At 37.6% G+C, this 24,489-nt stretch overlaps 1 protein-coding gene across 4 annotated transcripts in view; it reads left to right on the top strand.

Annotated features, from left to right (window-relative positions):
* LOC126282502 (protein transport protein Sec24C) overlaps positions 1-18,035 on the top strand; it is a 108,154-nt gene extending 90,119 nt beyond the window's left edge. For all 4 annotated transcript variants that reach the window (XM_049982179.1, XM_049982188.1, XM_049982162.1 and 1 more), the window contains exons 13-18: positions 1,013-1,192; positions 2,707-2,908; positions 6,285-6,479; positions 6,908-7,099; positions 9,162-9,355; positions 16,326-18,035. In XM_049982179.1, coding sequence (XP_049838136.1) covers positions 1,013-1,192; positions 2,707-2,908; positions 6,285-6,479; positions 6,908-7,099; positions 9,162-9,355; positions 16,326-16,466 — 1,104 coding nt within the window. In that variant the 3' untranslated portion in view covers positions 16,467-18,035. The remainder of the gene's footprint in view (positions 1-1,012; positions 1,193-2,706; positions 2,909-6,284; positions 6,480-6,907; positions 7,100-9,161; positions 9,356-16,325) is intronic.
* Positions 18,036-24,489: the final 6,454 nt, after the last annotated feature.

Below are 24,489 nucleotides of genomic sequence, written 5' to 3'. Positions count from 1 at the left end.
TTTACCATTATGTTAATATTTTGATTGAAGCATTTGTCAGATTCTTTACTAAAAAGTAATGTTGATGAGCATGAAGAAAATGACTTTTAACCCTAAGACTACAGTCAAGCAGACTGTAGAATTCCAAAATCTTCTCTTCTAACATGATGTAATTTGTAGCCTCTGCGTCCTGCAAAATAATTTGCACCACAATTCTAAGTGCAGTCCACGCTCACAATTCACTCATTTGCAGTTTTCTTGAATGTGTAGCAATCGTAAATTTATTTAATTGTAGGCATATAAAAATTGCAGCTTGAATTTCTTAAAGTGTGATAGATCAAATTGTAACACTATAACAACAAAAAGAAAAGAGGAGGCATTTACTGTCCCTGCTTAAAGCTTTCAGAAATTGCTTTTGTGTAAAGGTGGAAATAGTATTTAGAAGGGACCAACCAGTCTGAGGAACCCACAGGTTGTCCTAATTTGCTAGCTTAATTATACAGTATTTGAAATAAGCATTTTCCATGAAGTGAGTGCTATTTGGCTTCTGCTTTCTTATTACACACACACGTGTGGCAAATGTGTTTTTAATCAGTACAATTATGTCAGTGTATTGTTTGCACATGTAACAGCTCATGACTTGGAATGATAGTTACAGATACAATGACCCAGTTATGTCCTTTTGTCATGACTAAAATAAGCTAAGTTGCAGCAGTAAACTGATCATTAATCTGCCGTAACTGAACCAAATTTCTGGCTCTAACTACTGTTCTGTTAACAGAACTCGGTGAAGATTATTCTACAAAACAGCAGTGGAAAACACACTCCGTTTAATAGCACAAAAATAAACACTTCAGTGTGTTTCATCATATTAATTTCCTTGACCTTTAATGCAAAATATTGAAGTCAGTTGTAGTACAGGAGGGTGATACTTATTTGTGCCAATTTTGTGAAGTCAAGATTTTTACCCAGCTTTTTGAAACTTTTCCCTTGTGCATAAAATGAACTGCAATTATGTTTTGGTTATTTACAGGCAGATTTGGATGGGGAGAGACTGATAGCAGACATCAAGCATGATGTCAGCCGACCTGTGGTGTTTGATGCTATTATGCGAGTTCGAACGTCGACAGGTGTTAGAGCAACAGACTTTGCGGGTCACTTTTTCATGTCTAACACTACAGATATGGAACTTGCTAGTATTGATTGTGATAAGGTATTGATCATTATTTCCATGCTCTGTTTAAGATAAGTCATTGTAGCCATTTGACTGTCATTTCCTTGTAGTGTAAGGCACTTAATCAAGCCACATATTTTTCTTGTCATGTAATCTTTGCTAACTTTATGCAGCATATAGCATTTTTAGTAATAATCATTGTGATAAAATTAGATTAGCTGACCTTCAGCTTGAGATTTCTCTTTCATATACATAGATTCCACTCACTGTTTGTTGGCATATTGTTATGTGATGGAAAAACTAATGTGGACTGTATTTTTGAATTTTAATACTAAATATATGCACAATATATCAACAACAATTATCAGTTTTTGAAAATATAATGTAGTTGAGTAGATATAAAAAGAGATGTATTCACAAAGTAGCAGCAAGAAAATACCATAGAAAGGTACTGAAATTTGCAAACTGTCAGAGCCAATGGTTCCTTCTGGCAGAAGAGTTGAAGGGGTAGGAAGAAGAGTGAAGGAAAAGGACTGGTCAGATTTAGGAAATGGGGAGAGCTCGGACAAGTTGCCTGGAACCCTAGGTCATGGGAGTCTCCCATGAGCCAGCATTCTGGATGACTTTTCTGAATTCTCACCATTTCCTAAACTTCACTCTTTTCCTTCACCTTCTTCCTTCCCCTTGAAGCCTTCATGCAGGAGGGGGAGCCACTGTCTCCAAAATCTTGCAAATTTAGATACCTTTATGTGTGTTTCCTCCTCCTTGTGCTAGGTGAGAAGACTTATCTAACCAATTACTCCAGATATTTACATTGCCATCTGTTGAGTGAATGAGTGATTTAAATTTGTTACATGGCAGATATGCAGTGTTAGATTTCTGCTGTTTCCCCAAGTAACTATTTGAAGTGCTTCATTGGTCATGTATGACCTAAAATGTTCACATGAGCCTGGATATATTGGAAACCATTTTTTAACTCCGATTTTGCAATATTATTCTAATTTAAAGCAGTGTGAACTTAGATATTGTAAATATTGTTCTGTCAGTCCAAGGAGCTGTGATACTCTTAGTGAGACTAAATCTCAGGAAGGACAGAAAATACGTTGCAACACGTGTGCAGGTCAAACAGCAGGTTAATTGTGGCAGTCCTGAGAGTTTCTTCGGGAATCTAAACAGTGGCTGTATTTAAGTAAAACCAATTCTGTGAACAGTCAACCTTACAAGTGGGACATTGGTATTAAAATGATTTCTCCCAACAGTAGTGGGATTTGGTGAAACAAGTCACCAGCATGTTTAAGTCACTCAAATCTGTAGCAAATGTAGATATAACTGAGCAGTTGCGTAAATAGAGAAAAACATATTTTCTTCAGTACACTGTAGGAAATAACAAATGCAAATAGAATTAATGGCTGGTACTTCAGAAGTGGTACACAGTTTCTGTAAATTTTGTTACTTTCAAATATGTCAACATGTCACAAGCGTGCGCATTTTATTAAAGTATATTTTTAAGTATTTCAGTGTAATTTAGAATTGCCAATATATGTATTGCACAGGCGGTGGCTGTCGAGGTAAAACATGATGATAAACTGACAGAAGAAGATGGTGTGTACATCCAGGTGGCTGTACTGTTCACATCCTGCAGTGGACAAAGGCGACTGCGCATAATCAACTTGTCTCTGAAGACATGCTCACAGTTAGCAGACCTATACCGCAGCTGTGATCTCGACACGATCATTAATTTCTTTTCAAAACAAGGTCAGTTACAATTTTCACACATTGTATGTTGCAAATTATCATGTTTCACACACCTGTTTGCCTACATGAGTACATTCAAACAGTAGAAAGCCCAGGTTGGAATGGAAACAATTATGAAAAGAACAGATGCTGTTCACCATAAAGATGAAACGTTGAGTTGCATATAGGTTCAATGAAAAGACTGTTAAACACACATAGTTTTCGGCCATAGCCGTCTTCAGAAAAGAAAGGAAAATGGACATACATGCACAGAAGCAGGCACACATTACACATACTTGATTGCTTCCTCTGGCCACTCTATCCAGATTGCAACTGTTTTGTTGAACGAAAGTAACACTCCAGAGTGGAGCAAGGAAGGCGGAGGGATAGCAGGGTTGGGATTGGGAGGGGGGGGGGGGGGGGCGAAGAGCACTCCCTGGTAGAGAGTACAGGGAATGGAATGTGCAGGACAAGGTTGCCAAGTGCAGTGTCTTTGGGAGGGGGGTGGGGTATGGGTGTGGGAGTGGAAAAGAAAAGGAGCAGAGGGGGAGAAAGGTGAAAAAGTGGTGGGTGTGCTGGCAGTGTGTGGCTTACGACGAGGGTGAGGAACGTGAATTGGGAGGAGGTGATATATAACATGGGACATTGGTATGTAAATTGGGAGCCCAGACCACCTGTATGTTGAGTGATACAATATTTTGCAGTGTTTGCTAAGCAATGATAAAAGGAAACATTGGAAAAGAAATTACAAATGGTTGGCTAAATGTAACTCAAGAAAGAGATAGCAAACAATAGAAATCTCAGTGGAAATGGACAGACTGCCACCGTAGAGGTGGTGTAGAAAGTGTGAATAGAGCACTGTTGGTGAAAGTAAAAATATTCCAAATTTGTTCTCTTACTGAATACCACAGTCATTGTGATAGTGTGTGATGATTATGTACAAATCAAGTCTACATCGACATCTACGCCTGTATCTGTACTCTGCAAATCACCATGAAATGAAATGCATGACAGAGCTATCTTCAAGAGTTTGCCATTTCAGTTTCTTCAGCAACTCTGTGTTGCCAATCTTCGCACCTCTTTGAAATCTTATCAAGATCTGAAAGAACATTTATGCGCTATTTTCAGATAGTACTTCATTATAGATAACTTCATCATCCGGGAAAAGTCTGAGGTTGTTGTTAATATGGTCTGCAAGTTCATTAATATACAATGTGAATGGCAACGGTCCCAACACAAATGCTGATGGTTGAGAGTTGTAATTGGTATACCTTATGTCAAATAAATAAATCCTGGTAGAACAGAAATGTAAGCACGCACACACGCACACACACACACACACACACACACACACACACACACACACAGAGAGAGAGAGAGAGAGAGAGAGAGAGAGAGAGAGAGAGAGAGAGTTGGGACTGCAGTTCTGCAGCTTGAGTGGGTTGAGGTGGTGTTTCAGGTATAGTGAGAAAGGGAAGAGAGGAGAAAGACAGAAAAGGGTGTCTGATGACTGTTAGGTAGGTAGCATGTGCACAGGAAAGGAATAAAGCAGGGAGAGGGAGCTGGTACACAGGACAGGAATGTGACACAGACAGCGGGTGATATCAGGAAGCAAACAGTGATGGCCATGTGCAAGAGTGGCTCGGGAGGCGGTATCAGAAGAAAGGAGGGGGATACGGTGGGAAAGGTGATGTGGGTGCCGGATAAGTGAAGTCAGATTCCTGTGGGAGTGTGGCTATGGGTGTGGGACGGAGGCTAGCAGAGTTTCAGGCTAGTAAGATCATGGGAACAGCTGATGTGTTGCAAGGACAGCTCCCCTCTACATAATTCAGAGAATTATATGCCACAGATTCTGAAGCACCATTGAAATTGGACTCATTGTGCTCAGCAGCGTGTCCCACCACCGGGTGGGCACCTCTGCTCTTGGCCACTGTTTGTCATTGCTCCCGGGTCTGAGTGCCCTGGAGCCTGGCCTCTCCATTGGTGACCCTCCATTATGGTTGTACCTGGGGAACGGCTATCTGTTATAGTGCTTAGGTACACTAGCTCTGCTACCAGGATATCCAGGGTTTATGGTGGTTAACGCACAAGAGATAGTGATGCATAATAGTGACACATTGAAAAATAATGGAGAATCAGCAAGAAATTAGTAATTGTTATGCTGAAATATCAGTTTACATAATTTACGTGAGTTTTGTTGCTGATAACAAGAAGAGAGAGGTAATGTGCTATGCTTAGTAGTCTTAAAAGTTCAAGAAATGAAATACAGCTCTTAAGTACTTCTTTTAATAGTTTTCTGTTAGACTGTTTGTAAACCTGCCATTTCAAAGCCTCTTTCTCATGAGAAGCTCTGTTTCTATACAAAAATATTTTGGTTTCCCCAGTACTTCCAGCTATGTTTTCAGTTAAACACAATGTCTCACACACTGTTGACATGTTTATACTTGCAGTGACAATGAGATGAATTTTCTTTGTGGTTCAGGCATTTTCATTTAGATGCCTCCTGATATATCAAAAATAACTTATGTAAACAATGGTTCCCTGGAACAGACCATAGCAAGCACCTTCCCCCGTCTGTCAGGAGGAAGTGTAAAATAGTATAAGTGGCTCTGCAGACCTATTAGTATTATCGTAACATCTTGCACAACTATGTTCACTTTATTTATAGTGTTATGTAATCTAGATTAGAATATTACTTAATTATTTTAGTTTCATATAATTACAGAGACCAATTTCATGATCAGTTTCAACAATAATTCATTATGCTGGTAGGTAAATGGCAATAAACAGAAGTGGAATGTAGTATTTCAGAGGTTTAACAGAAATAGGAGGTACTTTAAAGTGGTTTATAAGCCATATTATTAAGTTTATACATACACATTTGAAACATGTAACATCATAGAATCGTCGAGAAATACTGTTTTATTAGAGTGTAAGACAGTGACACAGTTTCTCGTAAAAATAACAGTAAATAAGCTGGTACAATGCAAAACAAATTTAAGAAAACTTAAAACAACATGAATATTTGTAGAGAATTTGGATCAAGTATGTAAGAAAAGAAGAAGATAAACATGAATATGACGAAGAAAGATTGAACCATTAAGGTCTGAAGCAAGAATTGAGAAACTTTAGAGATCTGAATACGAAAGACTCTATCAGAAGACATAATGGAGAGAGAATTATTTTGTCAGAACCTAAGTACTGAAACCTAGTCAAAATTATTGTTTACTAAGATCTGTAAGTAAACTTGCTATACTAAATCTAAGTGTGTAGATCAACCTCGTGTTAACCTTCTATTGCACAGTTATATAGATTAGCTCTATATTTAATCTTCTTTGTGTGAAGCAGTGGTAAAATCTAAAATGTCTTCACCTTTTATTATACTGGCATTTTCTAGTTGTGGTTCGCTTGTTGGAATCTACACCCAAATCTGTGAAGGATGGGCTTGTGAATCGATGTGCACAGATGTTGGCCTGCTATAGAAAGAACTGTGCAAGCCCTTCATCTGCTGGGCAGCTTATACTCCCTGAATGCATGAAACTGCTGCCTCTGTATATTAACTGTGTTCTCAAAAGTGATGCTGTCTCAGGAGGTAATTACTTATTTTTTATGTTAATTTATGCTGATAAATCTCTTGAGCTTATATATTTCATTTTAATTTTACAACAATAATGTAAATTCCTGGATGGAAAAATATTGGGCATTGAGAGCGTGGCACACAGAAACACATAAGGAAAACAGTTCTACACACACACACACACACACACACACACACACACACACTGTTTATATATATTCTTACTAGAAAAAGAGCAAGAACTCAAAAACTAGTGTTAAGTGTTTCCTGTTGCATGTTTGTGTGTGGCACACACCAATCATCTATAGGTAAGTAGTTGTCTTACCCTTATTTTACATTTTTTTATTTTAGTTTTCATGAATACATTTTAAGGATTATTTGCAGCACCATGGAAAATAAGAAACTATCTTTTATGTGGTAGTCATGTGTGTTGTCATTTGCAGGGTCCGACATGACATTGGATGATCGATCCTTTGCGATGCAAGCTGTTACAATAATGGACATCCCATCATCTGTAGTATACTTTTATCCACGTCTACTGCCACTACATGACATTGACGTTAATTCTGACGATTTCCCCTCACCAATCCGCTGCTCGTCTGACAAAATCAGAGATGATGGTGTCTACTTATTGGGTGAGTATAGTCTTATTTGAGGTGTGACCAAATGTCTGTAAAAATGCAGACAAGTCTTCCACAATTACATAGTTATTTTTTCCAGCAGCAAGAAAGATCCAAAATTCAGTTCAGGCAAATATTAAGTCACTTAGCTGACTGTCTGCTAATAGTACACTCGCCATGTGCCTCTATTAATGACTTTAAGAGAGTTGAGCGCTGTTTCTGTCAGTACCTGAGACTTCTATGTAAGAAGAAGAATAGATATGACAAAATTTAATAAAAAAGTAATATCATGTGATTTGATGCAGGACAGCTTTTGACTGTTTTGAACTTGTGTGTAATAATTATAAAATTAATACTAGTTTCTAGCATGTCAATGTGACCTCGTTCATCACATCACATCAACATCTTAATTTTACTATCTATTTAATCTTCTTCCTGTTTTTGCTTGAATTTATAGTGTGATTAAGGTGTCAAGATTAGATATAGGTGATACAGTGGCAATTGTAGAGGAATCACACTCAGCCTTCTGTGGGCACATGGTGAAACCATGATAGAAACTGAAGGATACTGTTGGCAACATTTTCGTGTAAGAACTACCAAGACAAACATCTTATTCAAAAGCTGAGGGCAAAATTATCAATATTTTAGTGCCAGAATGCATCTCTGTTAAAATTAATTTTATCGTTCTGATAAGCAAGGGCTTAGGAAACTTGATTAAAAGCTTCAACATTTCTTACCTGTCTACTTGTGTGCATAACACTAGTGTTTCAAGAAACAAATTAATTAATATATGTGTACTGGAAGAGACTGAGGTTAAAATTATCATATTTTTACTTCGTGGTCAAATGTAGAATTGTAGGCCAGAGAAAAGTTTGTGGGCCCCATATGTACTAAAGCTAGTTGGAGCTATAATTTTGTTCCCAGAATGAGATTTTCACTCTGCAGCGGAGTGTGCGCTGATATGAAACTTCCTGGCAGATTAAAACTGTGTGCCCGACCGAGACTCGAACTCGGGACCTTTGCCTTTCGCGGGCAAGTGCTCTACCACTTGCCCGCGAAAGGCAAAGGTCCCGAGTTCGAGTCTTGGGCACACAGTTTTAATCTGCCAGGAAGTTTTATAATTTTGTTAATCTTTAATATATATTGCACCATTTCTGAATGTGATTTATGGGCACCACTGACTTATTTGGTGGCTCTGGAGTCAGGCCTCACTTTATGTAAGAGTGCTTTTCAACATATAGCATGGGAAACCCATTTGGTATGTTTGTCTTCAAAGAGTGAGCTTAGATGTTTTCAATGAACAATTGGCTTTGTTGTCATCACCCATTTAAATCCATAAGAAACCAAATTTGGTAACACTGAAATATTGTTTCCAGACCCTATATTTTTGTAATAGTAGTAGAGTTGAACAGACAATGTTAAAGCAAAAGTTCAGTTGAGACGAATGTTAAAGACGACAAAATGGCTGGCTTATACTTGCCTTCAGTAAGTGAAATACATAGTACTGTCAGTAGAAACACTTAAAGATTGAAAATACTACTTGTAGCTCTTGAACTTATATGTGTCTACACTTAGCATTGATCATTGAGCACTCTTTAGGATTTTCAAATTTCACCTTCTTTCTTACTACTGTTATTGGCTCTTCCTCTTCTCTCTTCATTTTCATCATCAACCCACAACATACCAGAATAAAAATAAAAATGATTTCCTGATGGAATCAGAATGGTTCTGTTAACAATATTTCTTGGCTGTTAGCAGTAATTTATTGAAGCTGGCTCAGATACAGTTTTAAAATAATATCAAAAGGAAAATTCAATTCAAAAAATTGTAAAATTACAAGGTGATAGATTTGCTATAATGTACTTAATGAGGCATACCTAACTTTTGGAACTGTGAAAGAAACTAAAAGTTTCGAAAGCTGGATTTAGTTTTTGTCCTTTTAAGTGCTTATTGGTTAACACTTGAAATTTTTCTATTGCAGTAAATACTCACTAGTCATTCTGTTCCCGTCTATTTTAGATATCTGATATATTTGTTTCCTGTACCTCTGTTTAAACAGTAACATGTTCTTTTGCAGAAAATGGTATCTACATGTTCCTGTGGATTGGTTTAAATGTCAATGTTGAATGGGTCCAAAACGTGTTTGGTGTTCATTCAGCAGCACAGATTGATATTGATCGCACATCCCTGCAGGACATTGACAACCCACTCTCTACACGTATTAGATCATTAGTGAATGCTGTACGTCAGCAAAGGCATCGTTGTATGAGGGTGAGTTCTTATTATTGTTGATTTTGTAATTGTAAATTGGCAAAGGTGTTAATAGTGTGTGTCACTTGAATAGAAATAAAACTTCAAACACACTTGCCTGCTGTGAACTGTTGAAAAGTATGTGTTAAGTCGCTTAATGAGATCCATCTTCTGCTGTGATGTATATCGGTAATAACTGGAACAAAGAAATTAGTCGTAGTGCTGTGTAGTATATACATAAAACCAACAATTTCATTCATGCAAAGTTAGATGAAACTTTCATCATATTCCAGAAATACTTCAAGAATTAAACCTCAAACAGTTTGTAATAACCAGTAGACAGTTTTCTCCTAATTTTCCATAACTTAGTCTTGGTATCACACTGAAGGTGGCAGGGATAAAATACAGGGAGCGAAAGGCTATTTACACTTTCTACAGAAACCAGATAACAGTTAGAAGAGTCAAGGGGCGTGAAAGGGAAGCAGTGGTTGGGAAGTGAGAGAGACAGGGTTGTAGCCTATCCTGATGTTATTCAATCTGTATATTGATCAAGCAGTAAAGGAAACAAAAGAAAAATTCGAAGTAGGAATTAAAATTCATGGAGAAGAAATAAAACTGAGATTTGCCCATGGCATTTATCTGTCAGAGACAGCAAAGGACCGGGAAGAGCAGTTAAACAGAATGGACAGTTTCTTGAAAGGAGGTTATATGATGAACATCAACAAAAGCAAAACGAGAAGAAGAGAAATTTGCTAACATCGAGTACAGTTTTAAGTGTCAGGAAGTCATTTCTGAAAGTATTTGTATGGAGTGTAGCCATGTATGGAAGTGAAACACGGACGATAAATAGTTTGGACAAGAAGAGAATAGAAGCTTTCGAAATGTGGTGCTACAGAATAATGCTGAAGATTAGATGGGTAGATCACATAACTAATGAGAAGGTATTGAATAGAATTGGGGAGAAGAGGATTTTGTGGAACAACTTGACAAGAAGAAGGGCGGTTGGTAGGACACGTCCTGAGGCATGGAGGGATCACAAATTTATTATTGGAGGGTAAACATTGCAGAGGGAGACAGAGATGAATACACTAAGCAGATTCAGAAGGATGTAGGTTCCAGTAGGTCCTGGGAGATGAAGAAGCTTGCACCGGATAGAGTAGCATGGAGAGCTGCATCAAACCAGTCTCTGGACTGTACACAACAACAACAACACACAGAAATAAGAGAGAACGTAACAATATCATGAAAAGGATACTTGCTACTTTCCATATAGCAGAAATGCAGAGTCGCAGATAGGCATAACAAAAAGACTGTCAGGAATTGAGCTGTTGGCCAACAAGGCCTTTGTCGGGCACTCGCGCACCTCGCACACACCTGACAACAGTCTGGCTACTGAAGCCAGAGACTGTGGTCGTGTATGTGTGATACGTGTGCATGCTTGCGTGTGTGTTTTCTGTTTCTGACAAAAGTCTAGTTGGCTGGAAGCTCACTTTCTGACAGTCCTTTTGTTATGCCTATCTGCGACTCAGCATCTCCACTATACAGAGAGTAGCAACTATCCTTCTCATAATATTGTTACATTCCATCCTGGGTTTTCTATTGTTAGAAATAAGAGAGAAATATGTGTTGTAGCCTTCAACTGAGACCTCGTTAGTAAATGCCCAAATCCAAACTTCCATGGATATAAATAACTTTGTTTTTCATAGTTCTGCCCATTATTTTTGAGGTGATATTGTGGTTTGAATAATAAAGACAAGCTTTACAAAATGTTGGTTTATAATGTTAACGTCCAGCACAGACAAAAATATTTGCGTGACTCACACTAATGTGACTGCCATCAGTGTTGGCGCTTTGCAATTATTTAAAAAAAAACATAGTCCCATTGTATAGCATGTGTCAGCCTCTCCTGATGCTTTCAGGTCAGTTGTCACGTGTTACTTTTCACCTTCAGTGACACTGCTTCTTATGTAATGGTGGCTTGTAATGTCATTTTTATGGCATGATCCAAGCTGTACATCATAATTACAACATGTCTTTTAAATAAAATTATCAGCTATAAAATTTCAAATTACACTGAAGACTGATTTTATGCAAGACTCAGTGCATTATAAAAAATGGGAGGGCCCTCCACAGGTTACCATTATATTTGTATCTAAATCATATTTATAATAAGTTGTTTAAACTGGTTTAATAAGAGATAGAAGAGTGAAAAACATTGTTAAAAAAGTGCCAATACATAAAAACAGATTGTTGCTGATCCGTGTCTCAAATGATTGTGTATGGTTGGGGGAACACAAATCTGAAGCGGGATTTTGTCAAAGCAGTGTGTTTCGAAATTTACTGATCTATTTTAATAGATACTTTTAATTAATAAATATTAGTTTGAATACAATGTTTTAGGTGAAACAAATTTCCTGCATCAAAGTATTTTGATCTCCTACCTGGAGAAGGCTTTTTTACAAGGTATCAAAATATAGGTAGAGTGGTCTCATATCAGGCTTGGTGGAATTATCTCATGGAATGTATTTCTCACAAGGCCAATTACTGTAATTTCAAATAGTTTTATGCTGTTATGTCATATCAAAAATCTGAAGCAGTCAACTGACTGTTGACATAATGTTTGCATTCGATCTTAGGTTGATAAAGAGTGAAGAATTCAACAGAATTGTATCACAGCCTGTGTAAAAAGTGCCTGACTTAATAAAAGCTGTTTTGAAAGTGTGCAGTGTTGTGAGTTCTCTGTTGCTGTGTCTGAATGTCTCTCCCTCCTTATTTATGATGTGACCGTGTTCCAGAAAATGTAGGAGACTGGCATCCCTGACTATTTTGAAAAGTCACTAAGACTGTGTGCTGACTAGCTAGTTGTTAAACTTCTTGTGCACTGGAGCAGAGCATTGTGTTTTGATTTCATCACTCTTTCAAAGATGTGTAGCAAGCACTGAATCATTTTGTTCAAATGGAGGTTTCTCTATTGCTGTAACCTAAATATTCAGATATTGAAAATAGATTGTTACATACCTTAAGTTACCCTTCAGACCAAAATATAAAATTGCTTGAAATGGCTGTCTCCTTATATAACAATAATTTGATGTATACTTACAAGTTACTATGATATTATTCTTTATTTACTTACTTACTTAGAAATTGAGCCAAACATCACCAACATTCATCCAGTGAGTACTATCTTTTATTCACAGTGAGATGGTAAGCTTCAGAGGGGAATAGCTTTTGAAGCTCTGAGCCACTCGTATTTGATATTTCTTAGAAACACTTTTTAAACAGTTTAGCAACCGTAATTAATGTAAGAGGTCAAAATATCTTGATTCAGACAGGCAACCTAGTTTCTTATTATGAGCACACTTTAATGACTATGAATCAATTAAAACATCAGTAAGAAAATATTGATTACTTTTCAAACATTTTCCTTTAACAAAATCTGATTCGGGATATATACTCTCCAGATCAAATTTCATCATTTCATAAACATAGCAGTAACACAGAAATTAAACAAAGTTTGGGGGGGGAGGGGGGGACACTTTTACCCTCATTTCATCCCGGTTCAAACAATTTACCAACATGATTTGCATGAATACAGTACAAGCTTTCTGCGAGGGTATCCTATTTCTTTTATTGTGCACTGAGTTACACTGTAAAGTGACCTGCAGCTCTTAGTAACAATATAAAAACATAAATAGAATTTTTATTTATGCTGCCATTATTACATGTCTCATTCAATACCCTTAAGAATGACATCATAAGCCACTATTGTTAAGATGGTACCTCAATCGACATATGACAGTTGGTGCCAAGGGCCAGTGTGTGGTAGAAGGTTGTCAGTGGTGAGGGCAAGTTGATATACAATGTGTGCCGCGGTTTATGTCAGTTTATTTGTTTGACATTATTTTATGATAGCAACACTGATTTCATTGGTATTAACCATGCGTCTATGACCTGGACTCGTACAACCATGATGTATATTCCCATATAGGTCACACACTGCACTTGAAAGTCACTTGCCCAGTATCGACAGAGAGATATTTCTCTGCCAGTACCGGGCAGGTGACTTTAAGCGCAATGTCTGACCTGTACGAGAATATATATAATGGATGTATGAGTCCAGGTCTATGGTTGATGACATGTGGAAGTTTGGGTCTGGCCATGAGTCGTGCATGGAGAGCCAAATGGTAAGCTGACCACTTGTGATAAGCGGGAAATCCAGGTTTGGGTCCTGCGCCAGCACAAATTTTCAATGTCAACATTCCATTCTACAGCTGATGGTTGTCATTATTCACAATTGCAAATACATTTAACATATTTTGTAACAGCTGTAGTCGCTGCAGTGCCTTTTCCTTTGGACAAGCATGCACGCATAAAGGTACTTTGCATCATAATCTGAATAACACAGGCCCTACAATATTGTACTTGCCAGAAGAGGTCCCCAGGGGTGGGACTGAATTTTTGAAGCCATCTATACGGTGATGTAGTTTTGGGTCCCAGGTATCACATCTTTGAGCTATTCGTCAAAGTGTGCCATCATTTGTGAATGATTGTTGAAAAAAATGTTTCTCGATTTCACTTGCTCTAAAGCCTTAAAATTAAAGGTGTTACCAAGAATGGAGCCATAGCATAGTGGTTAAGATAATTCACTGGCATGCAGAATGTTGTTTGAATCTCATCATGTGCTACGAAAATTTTCATTTTTAACTCTTTATCAAAATGACTTTAATTAGTTAGTTAGGTAGTTACATGTTCCATGAATCAGTTTGCATGAGAGATCATAATGATGTGGAATGAGTCATTTTACATTCACATCGTGAATTAATTTGTACATACAGTTACATTCAAATTTTGCTTTCCTGTCTGTCAGATAACCTTATTGTGGAGTAATAACTGCCATTTTTCCTTCTGTATTTTAATTGTATACATCATTGTTCTTTTTTAACTGTAGTGGATTATTTACAAGAAACGCCATGAGAGAATAAGTATACTGTGAAGCAGTGGTCAGAATGCTCAACTCCTTAAACTTATGTCTACAACACGATCATGGGTGAGCAATGCACTCAGTACTGCTACTATCTACAGAGTCAAAACAGGGTGCATAGACAGGCCTTCTTGTGGACAGTGACAAAGACAAATGATTCAATAGCATTGCAACTCCACAGTATGCACATATTAGCCCCTGGTGTCACTGAACACAGTCCTTGAGGGTTTTGCATTTTTTCCCAGCAGTGTAGACTATCTTATGTTTTTAAGTGATAGATCAGTATTTTCAAATGTTCGAATATTATGGGAGAGATAAGATTGATTAAAATGACTTGGATAGAGACTCCTAATGACAAAAGAATGATATGATCAAGAAATGAGAGCACATGAAAAATTAGAAAATCTTAAAAAATGGCATTAAAATCAATTAGTTGAATAAAAAGAGAGATCAAAGTTTTTTTGAAAAATAAAAAATATAGCCCCTTGTATGATTCAAACCAAGGATCTTCTGCACATCAGGAACATGTCTTAACCATTAACTGCACTACACCACCACTCTGGATGGTCCTATTTTAATTAAGGATGTCGAGCATGATCCAAAATCTTGAAATTTTTTTCAATAACTACACTCAAACAAGGGCCTACTTACATGAATGGCTTGATACTTTGATACCTAGGACCCTAACCTCCATCACCATGTAGATGCTTTCAAAAAGTCAATCCCACCCTTGGGGACCTCTCCTTGTTAGGTAAAACAATAAGCACAAGGTAAAAAAGATAAGCGTATCTGCAAAAAGTGTACTTTTGCAGGTATACTTGTATATTATTCATGATTTCTTGTATACTTGCCAAATAATCTTGGGCCGTCTTCCTGACAGACTAAAACTATGCACCATATCTGGAGACAAAACTGAACCCTGTTTTTGTAGCAAACGCATTTATTGACTTAGCTTCTTTGAAGATAGAAGATTGAGATAGGTACCAGCAAGAATCAAGTTCTTAGCTTGAGTCTTAAATTGTGTTTGGATGCTCACTCAAAAAGAGCATAGCCCACAAAAGGCATGGTTCTGGGGTAAAGTCTTGTTCTGATTCACAGTTTTTATCTGTCTGAACATTTCAGAGTAGTATGCATTTCGCTACTGAATGAAGGACTCGTTCTTTAAATATAAGGTAGTTCACAATATAACTCCATCGACTTATCTCTCAATTCTGAACCATAAGTAATGTATTGTTCCATCTCTCATCAGCAGCTCAGGAAAAGTATCATTATTGGCTTAGAATGCTTAAAGGAGATGAGAACAGACTTACACCAATCTGTCTGTAAATGGATTTCCACTGCTGAGACAACCATTTTGCACTTACTTTCCAGTACCAAAAGATTTCCATCATCCTCTGCGTGTCTTTGTGACCCCAGTTCAGTTGTGCCTTAAGCTCAGATTTTAACACGTTTGTCCACACGAATGAACTCGCGAACGCAGTTTTCAGCCATCCAATCTCTGTGCACTTTTCTCTAGCCTTCTAAGGGTATTAAAGAGATTGCATTTCCCTTCTTCCCTTTCCTTCAAGAGCATGACAACTTTCTGCCTGTGCTTGGAATGCATTAGGTATGGACAAGAACACGGCAGACTCTGAAATACCTGTGGTGGACTAGTCTCACAATTACATGTGCAGTTTGAATTATTTACATCGGTTAATAAAGAAGTTCAGAATGCTTTCTCTTTACATTTGTTTCAATCCTTGTACTTAAATGTAGTAGTGCTTGTTCTAATTCATTTTGCTATAGTTAGAAATTAAACCACACCTTTTTATAAATAGCATGCACTGTGTTTTCCCTTTCACAGTTAGTTATTTGTTGTTGTGTATGAGTATTTTATGATACCTATGTTTAAAAAAGTCTAGATACAAATTTTTATGTCTATGTCTATTTGATTCCTTTATGTATTTTGTTTCACAGTCTTTAAATTGTGCCATCCAACTTCCTTATGTATGCTATTTTGTATTTTTGCAGCTGACATTAGTGCGACAACGTGACAAACTGGAGATGGTATTTAAGCACTTCCTTGTGGAGGATCGTGGACTTGACGGTTCTGCATCATATGTTGACTTCCTTTGTCACATGCATCGTGAGATACGCAACTTGCTTAGCTAGGTGCAGGCAGTGTGTTTGTCTATCCTCATAGGATGACACACACGTGCCCCGTGGTGCTACTGCCATTTGGCGAGATTATCTTTGTGTCCCGTCTCATCACTGCAGCATTTAAATTGGGCCATGATGTGTATCACATTACAGAATTTCCATGTATATTGATGTATCAAGATAAATTAACATGTGGCTAACTGCTGTTGTTTTCTGCATTGAAAAATCGGCAGCATATGTAGCAAGAAACTAGGGGGAAAATTTCCTGGCACGTTAATTAAGATGTAGAATTCTTATTGAGGGGAAAGTCACAAAGCATCTATGTTAAAAACAGAAGTATACTTGTTTGTGAATGTGGTGTAACAGCAACATACGTGTGATGAACTGAGTGTTTGGATTGAACATCCTCCCTTTTTTTGCATGTGAGGCATATGAGAACAGTGATGGAAGTGTGACCTGTGACACTTATATTACATATAACCATTTTTCATTTATTCTTAGTCTCAAAGTTTCTTAACGAATCATCATGGAAAATTACATCAGGGAAATAGAAATAGTTATTTTTATTCCCTTTTCTGCTCCTGCAGTGCAGCACTATGGCTATATTTTGTTGCTGTTTGTGTATAATTTTGCAGGATTCTTAAATTATTTATAGATATTTCTGTTGTGTTAAGCAAATATATTTTTTTATGAAATTGAACTTTGGTAGCAGTATTTAAATTTTTCACATTTTTATTTGTATCCAAACTTAAACTACTCTTACCCACATTATTTACCAGAGTGCCCCCCTTAGTTTTGTGTCCCCTCTGAGTAATAGCGATTGACTAAAACAGTATTGTGTATTGCCCTCAGCAGAAAAAAACATTAATCTCATTTTTGTCATCCTTAAAATCATGAACCATTGCTGTAATTATGCTTATTTTCTTTTTCTCTCTCATAAAATACCTTTATATAGAAATCTTCAAATGTTAGGCATGTTGTGTCCCAGGTGGCAAATAAGAAATTGTTTCAATGTGTGTCAAATTGTGGTTATATCAGTCCCTGTTGTATATTTGTGTTAAATGTGTGTATCCTTGTATTATAAACTAATAGACTGTTGCGGATATTACAGCATGTCCAGGTTGATTGTGCCGAATAATACTTGCAGCATATCCTGGTACCTACAGTTAAAATGTTTGTGCAAATTATATTGTACATCAGTGCTGACGCTTAGCATTCAGCAGTTAAAAAGAGGAAATATTACCCTGCGTATTCATTCCACATATTACAGAACAATCCATCCAATCAGTATCCATTGAAGGCAGGTTATGTTATTGAATCAAAACAGTAAATACATGTTGTACAGATTATTATATTTTAACACAAATTCCATTAAATGCCACAGGTTTGTTTGTTTGTTTGTGTGTGTGTGTGTGTGTGTGTGTGTGTGTGTGTGTGTGTGTGTGTGTGTGTGTGTGTGTAAAACATTGTATGAGAGGAATATCTTGTGTCACTAATTATGTGATGGAATTTGTAAAATTGTTTGTCTTTGGGTATCTGTTGTAAATTTGAATTAAAACAGACAAGTTTGAGAGATGTAAATTTTCTTTTACTTTATTATTTCAGAATCCTTCAGGTTGGACATTGTATGGGATTACCATTTTATTAGTAACTAGCATGCAGCAATCTGTAGACAATACCTCAATAATACCAATACCTTAATGATACTTCAATAAAGTTTCCCATGTTACTTCTGTAACATGCAGCCTCCATATATTGGCAACACACCAAGGCAGAGTACCTTTACTACTCATCTCCTGAGGAATTAACAAGGACTGAACCGTATGCAAACTCAAGGGTTCTGGCTCGCAAAAAGTCAACTGCAAAAAGTCTGCCGGTTAGGAATTCAGTGGCAATGTTAATGTAACTCAGAAAACTTATTTGAGTTTAGTAGCTGATGACGCTTCTTAGTCAGTGGAATGACTTTGTGATTGTCTGATCTATCTGGATGTGCAGCAGGGTCATACTTTCTCATGAGTGCAATTTTTTGACAATGTGGTACATCTTCAGGAACTTCGTAACATGCTATTTCCAAATGTGTTTGAGGGTAGTTGTCCACCTGTAATAGATGCACTTGGTATTTCAGAAATTCTGTTCTGGGGTAGCTACTAACATGTTTACAGTCAACATAATATTTACATATTACGAAATAACACAAGTTGTATTTTTAAGGTGTTTCATAATATGAACTATTATACACTGTCACACACATTACCTATGATGCAAAGTAAATTCAAAGGAAATTACAGTCAAGCAGTTAAAGAAAAAACTTCTACTCTTTGCATACCAGTGATGGGATGGCGAGGCGCGGAGACTCGAGCGCACCGAGAATTTCTCGAGCCTCTAGTTCTCAAGAAATTCTCGAGAAGCTCACGAGAAATGGCTCGGCAGCGTGTGGCGCTGCGCTCCAGTTGGCTGCGACAACATACGCCGCGCCGCTGTTGTTTTATGAATTGAATGCTGCCGCTAGACAATAATGCTCGCTGTGAAACTAGTATGTCTCAGGTTTCATTCGAGTAAATCTGTTATTCAAATGAATATGGACACTCGAAAACGAACGTCATGGTGCTGGCGATACCTTACAGAGGATGGAGATAAGGTTACTTGCAACATTTGTCATAAAAATCTCCGTAATGTATCAAAAAATACGACGGGCATGATTAGACATCTTAAAACTGCACAATTTTTCGAGCAATAAAACGGCGACATCCGTGGATACAGAGGCTCATTCTTCCAATAGTGCGAGGCAGACAAAATATCCAGGTACGTATAGAACAAAAGGTGAATTCCGTGCAAAACTGCGAATAGTGTCCGAAGCGGTCCACCACGCTTAAAATACATTGATGTTTTAATCGTACTCAGATAACATACAACATACCCCAAAATCAAACCTATACTATCCTAGCTTTTGCACGATACGATATGTAATTTTATTGGACTAGTTGTCGAGCACAATGTATCCCCTTGCAGGAGCACTGATCTAAATCTTATGTTTCTCTTCATAGAGGGAAGTAAATGGCAACAACAGCTAAATGAAGCGCTGGTGGCCATGATAAAGGAAGATTTTCAACAACTTTCAATTGTCGAGGACACTGGTTTTCGACATTTTGTTTCACTGTTTGACCCACAATACTCGATACCAAATTCAAAAAAATTGCGCCTCGTGATTGAGGACGATTACCATAAACAGAAAGAGGCTGTAAACTTGTCCGTGGAAGACTACTTGTGTTTCTTTGACGACCAATATTTGGATATGAGGCATATACTGCTGTAACTGGTCATTTCATTAACACTAATTGGGTCCTGAAAGCTTTAGCTCTTGAGACATTCCGTTTCCCAGAAAAGCAAACAGCTCTAAATATTAGTGCGGCTTTAGAGAACGTGATTTCAAAATGGATCACCGAAAAAAAGGTTGTAAGCATCACAACTGACAACGCCAGCAACATGTGCCTTGTTTAGCACACACACCATCAATTTACTTGTGAAAACTTCTTTGAACAGCAACAGTGAGCTCTGCATAATGCGGGAAAAGGCCAGAAAAATTGTGAGCTTTTTTAAAACAAGTTGCAGTGCTAATGAAAAACTCCATGAGCTCCAGGATCTAATGAAAAAACCTGTTCATACATTGATTCAGGAAACCGAAACCCGGCGGAACAGTACGTTTTATATGCTACATCTAGTGGAGCAAAAGGAATGCATTGCAGCCTGTTTATCATCTTTGTATTCAGGTTTAGAGAACCTCACAGCTGACGAGTGGCAAATTTTGAGTGAATGTTTATGTGTACTGGTGCCATTTGAAGTGGTAACAAGTGAAATCTCAACTGAAAACTATACCTCTCTTTCGAAAACAATTCCAATAATCAGACGGCTAATCCTAACCATATGCAATGGGAAGTGGGCTACCACGACAGCGCAAGAGCTACCAGAACATCTGCACAACTCACTAATAGCCCGGCTAGGATTAATAGAAACAAAGTACATGCCGTTGCCACAGTTCTCGACCCAAGATTCAAAACGTTACCATTTACGAATCCCATTCATTCAAAACCTGCCGCTGCAAGCCTAATTGCAGAGTGCACAAACGTGGTAGAGACTATAGATCTACTCATTCGGCTACTAACAACACTACCCACAAATACCATTTCGTACAAAACGCCAGTAGTTCATTATGGGCTTCTTTCGATGAAGATGTTTCCAATAAAAATCTGATGAAAAACGGATGTGATAGCATAGACCTGGAGGTACGATATTTGGAAGAACCATACCTACAATGCACGGATAATCCTTTACACTACTGGGAAAAAAATGAAAACAGTTACCCAGGTCTAGCTATCGTGGCAAAAAAATATCTTGCAATACCTGCAACTTCTGTTCCCAGTGAAAGAATAGTTCCGAAAACAGGACTACTTATAACCAAACAAAGAAGCAGAGTAAAAGGCCAGTTGGTTAATAAAATCACATTTCTAAATAAAAATCGATGGCAGTGTAGCAATGGGATGTAAAAATGCCTTCTGCTGAACAACTTTTGTTTCCTTTGTTTCTTCAGTAAGTAAACGCATGAACACAGTTTCTGTATATAAAAAAAGACTATAGCACTTCTCTTTTACGGTTAAGCATGCATGCATACAAGCTGAATTTACAAGGTAATTTATTTTGTAAGAATAAAGCCTCTTTTTTTTGTAAATTCTGTGCTTTGTTTTAAACAATTATTCTATGATTTTTGTCTTATGAGACATATACTAATACTTCAGTACACATTAATAACGGTTGTACAGTTGATATCAATTATAGAATTTCAAAGTTTTCCGAGCACCTACGTACGACGAGTACGACCTTCGTGTACTGAAGGTTTGCGCAATTTCTCAGAGAGCGCAGCACTGTCAACTTCTCGAGCGTACCCAAGAAATTCTCGAGGAATTGCCTTCGCGTCGCGCGTTTCTCGAGCGCGATCATAGCCCATCCCTGTTGCATACTAGTGAACCTAGAAATGCATGGCAATTAATAAATATGTATGGGAATTGGATGCACACCCTAAACTCTTCCCCCCCCCCTCTTTTGTCCACCACCACCACCACCTCCTCCTCCTCCCCTCAACATATGCTGTTCATGACTTCCTCCCTCCTCTTTGTATACATTTCCTCCACCCAGCCTACCCTCCCCCTCCTCCCTCTTTGTGACCTCGAGCCTTGTTTATCATTGCAAACAAAAAATTTATTGGGAATTGAAGTTGGGTAAAATGAATGGGTAAATCGACTGGACTCATTGGTACAAGAGGCACATCTGTAGCTGCTGACTCTGTGAGAATAGTAGCTCCAATGACGGTATTTCACACACTTCTGAACTGTGAACAGGTAGGATTACAGAGTTTCGGACAATTAAGATTCTGTAGTAGTATTCTAATTAGAAGCCGATAAGGCATGAATAAAACCTCCCAGTTTTCAGTAAGACAAAACGATCAGGAAGGAAACAAAACCCCACATTATTGTGTGTAAAATTTTTGTTGGGAAACATATATTGGGAGAAATAATTTGTCTGTTTCACATACCTTCCTGGTGTAGTTGAAACTGACTGTGAGAAAGAAATCGAAACTGCACATTTTCAAAGCTCGCCACAGCTCATCATTTTCTTTATCGCAGTAAGTTTTAATAGAAACCCTGCACACTGTTGTTTTAAAAATAAAATTTGAAGTAAATTACTCAAGGACTTTATAGAGTTTTGATAATAGCATTCCCCCTTTATATGACAATACTATGTATAGAATAGATTCCTATTCACCATATAAAACGGATACTGAGTTGCAAACAAGCATGACAAAAAGACTGCTGTACATTTACACTTTCGGCCATAAGGCCTCCTCCTAAAGTACGTACACACACACACACACACACACACACACACACACACACACACACACACACACACACACACCCCTCGATTACCCCCCCCCCCCCTGAGGCAAGATTGTGTCCAGAGACAGTTGCGTGTGTTAGTTGTGTTTGTGTGAATGTGCATGCCATTTTCCCCGCATCCCCCTTAAAAAATCCTTAAATATATAACAGTCCTTTTGTTGTACTTGTCTGTGACTCCTTTCTATATGGTGAGTAGCAATCTATCCTTTCCATAATATTGTCATTATTATTGTGTTTCATTGTTTTTCCCCCTTTATATACCACATAAATATCTATATATTATAGGCATTAAAAATACGTAGGCTATGTCCATCCGAATGTTCATTTAGAGTATTGAGTAAAAGTTTGAAGTAAACCAGCCAACAACTTTTCAAGATTTTTGATAACAACATTAAATGACAACTGTTTGAGATTCATTAGATGATATTCTTCTCCCCCTCCCCCCCCCCCCCCCCCCCCCCCCCGCATGCGTGCGTGCGTGTGTGTGTGTGGGGGAGGGGGGAGGGGGGGGGGGGTACACGCGCGCGCTTCTTTGCTTTAATAATTCCCGATTATTTCATGATTTAATTCAAGTGTTGTGGGAAAATGCTGTTTCATCTGCATAAATGTTATGGCTCAATATATATAATCTCCTACATCAACAAATATGGGAAGGCTGTTGAGACAATAGCTAATAATTTTTTTCTGCTGTTGAAAATGGGTGATTTATTTTTTTAACACACTATGTTTTGGGAACACTTTGTCAGTTTCTTAAAATTATTTTACCATTAAGAACAGTCAGACCTAATAAGCAAACATGCAGTGTCAAGCATGTAAGACTTCCTTTCATTCATTCATTCATTCATCTATCTCGTGCTGGTGCATAACCCTCTCGCAAAGCTCAGTTACTTACCTAAAATTAACACCACCTAACCTAACAAAGATTGTACTATTTTGTTACGTATAAATCAGTGAGCAATGCTGCTGCTTCTGCTTCTGCTGCTACAGTAAAATAAATAAATAATCACACATTTCTGACAACTTGTACATAATAATCTCTGTATTAATTTGTTATACAGTTCTACAATGGCTTCACAACACACAGTGGTATCACATCTTCTAAATGACAGTTGACATCTTGAGAGACGTAAAGTATGAGGTGATATCCTGGGGTACAATGTAAGTTCTTATAGTGATAAGTTGGTAACTGATTACAAACCTGTAGTTTCAAACAGAACTTTATCTGTCTGACATTTTGCTACTTGTGCTGTGGCCAACTCTAGCATTGTAACTGACAGTCGGTCAGAAACATCTATGACATTTGTCATTAACTGAAACCGTAGTTGGGGTGGCGCAGTCTGAATGCCCAATCAAAAAGAAAATGTGCTAACAGCAGCAGTCCAGCATACATGACTACACTGGACTGCCAATATGAAAACATCTGGTACTGGTAATACCATGTCCACCACAATCTAGTGAACAAAAGGTAAACGTTGGTAATGCGCTCCCATCATCCACCTAGCTTAGATACAAAAGCAACTATCCATTACACAAAGTATTGTAAGTACGACTGAAAGTTGTGAGAGGCAATTTTTTTTAAACGATTCTAAAAAAGCTTGATAATGTGTTTTGGCCATGGCCCATCATAAGATGACCCACATATTAATAACAAATTTTTATATTACAAATGTGAATGCATACAGGATGTATTAATACAGGTCTTAAAATCAAAATTCATGAAGTCTTTTTTACAGAAGTGTGTACTCCAGTACAATATAATTACAGTATTGTGACAAAGAAGTCTTTTGACTTCTAAACCATTAAGTCACTATATTCATATAAAGAAAGAAAAACTGATGTGACAAGTAGACAGCTAGCAGATGAATGAGCATGGTGGCCCTAGCGCAGCATGGTATAGGTAACCCTGCTTACCCTAGATGGTGTGCAAGTGGTGACGCTGCTGCCTGCCGATACAGGATGGTAAATAATTACTTTAGAACACAGTTAAGTAACAATAGAAATGGATAATTATACAAAAGTAAAGTAGTTTATATATCATGCCAACATATAGATAGGTAAACTAAAACATATTTTAGTAGTGGAAGGTA

This window comes from Schistocerca gregaria, chromosome 1, assembly GCF_023897955.1.
Source record: "Schistocerca gregaria isolate iqSchGreg1 chromosome 1, iqSchGreg1.2, whole genome shotgun sequence".
NCBI classification, from domain to species: Eukaryota; Metazoa; Arthropoda; class Insecta; order Orthoptera; family Acrididae; genus Schistocerca; species Schistocerca gregaria.
This window is presented reverse-complemented; position numbering and strand designations above follow the sequence as displayed.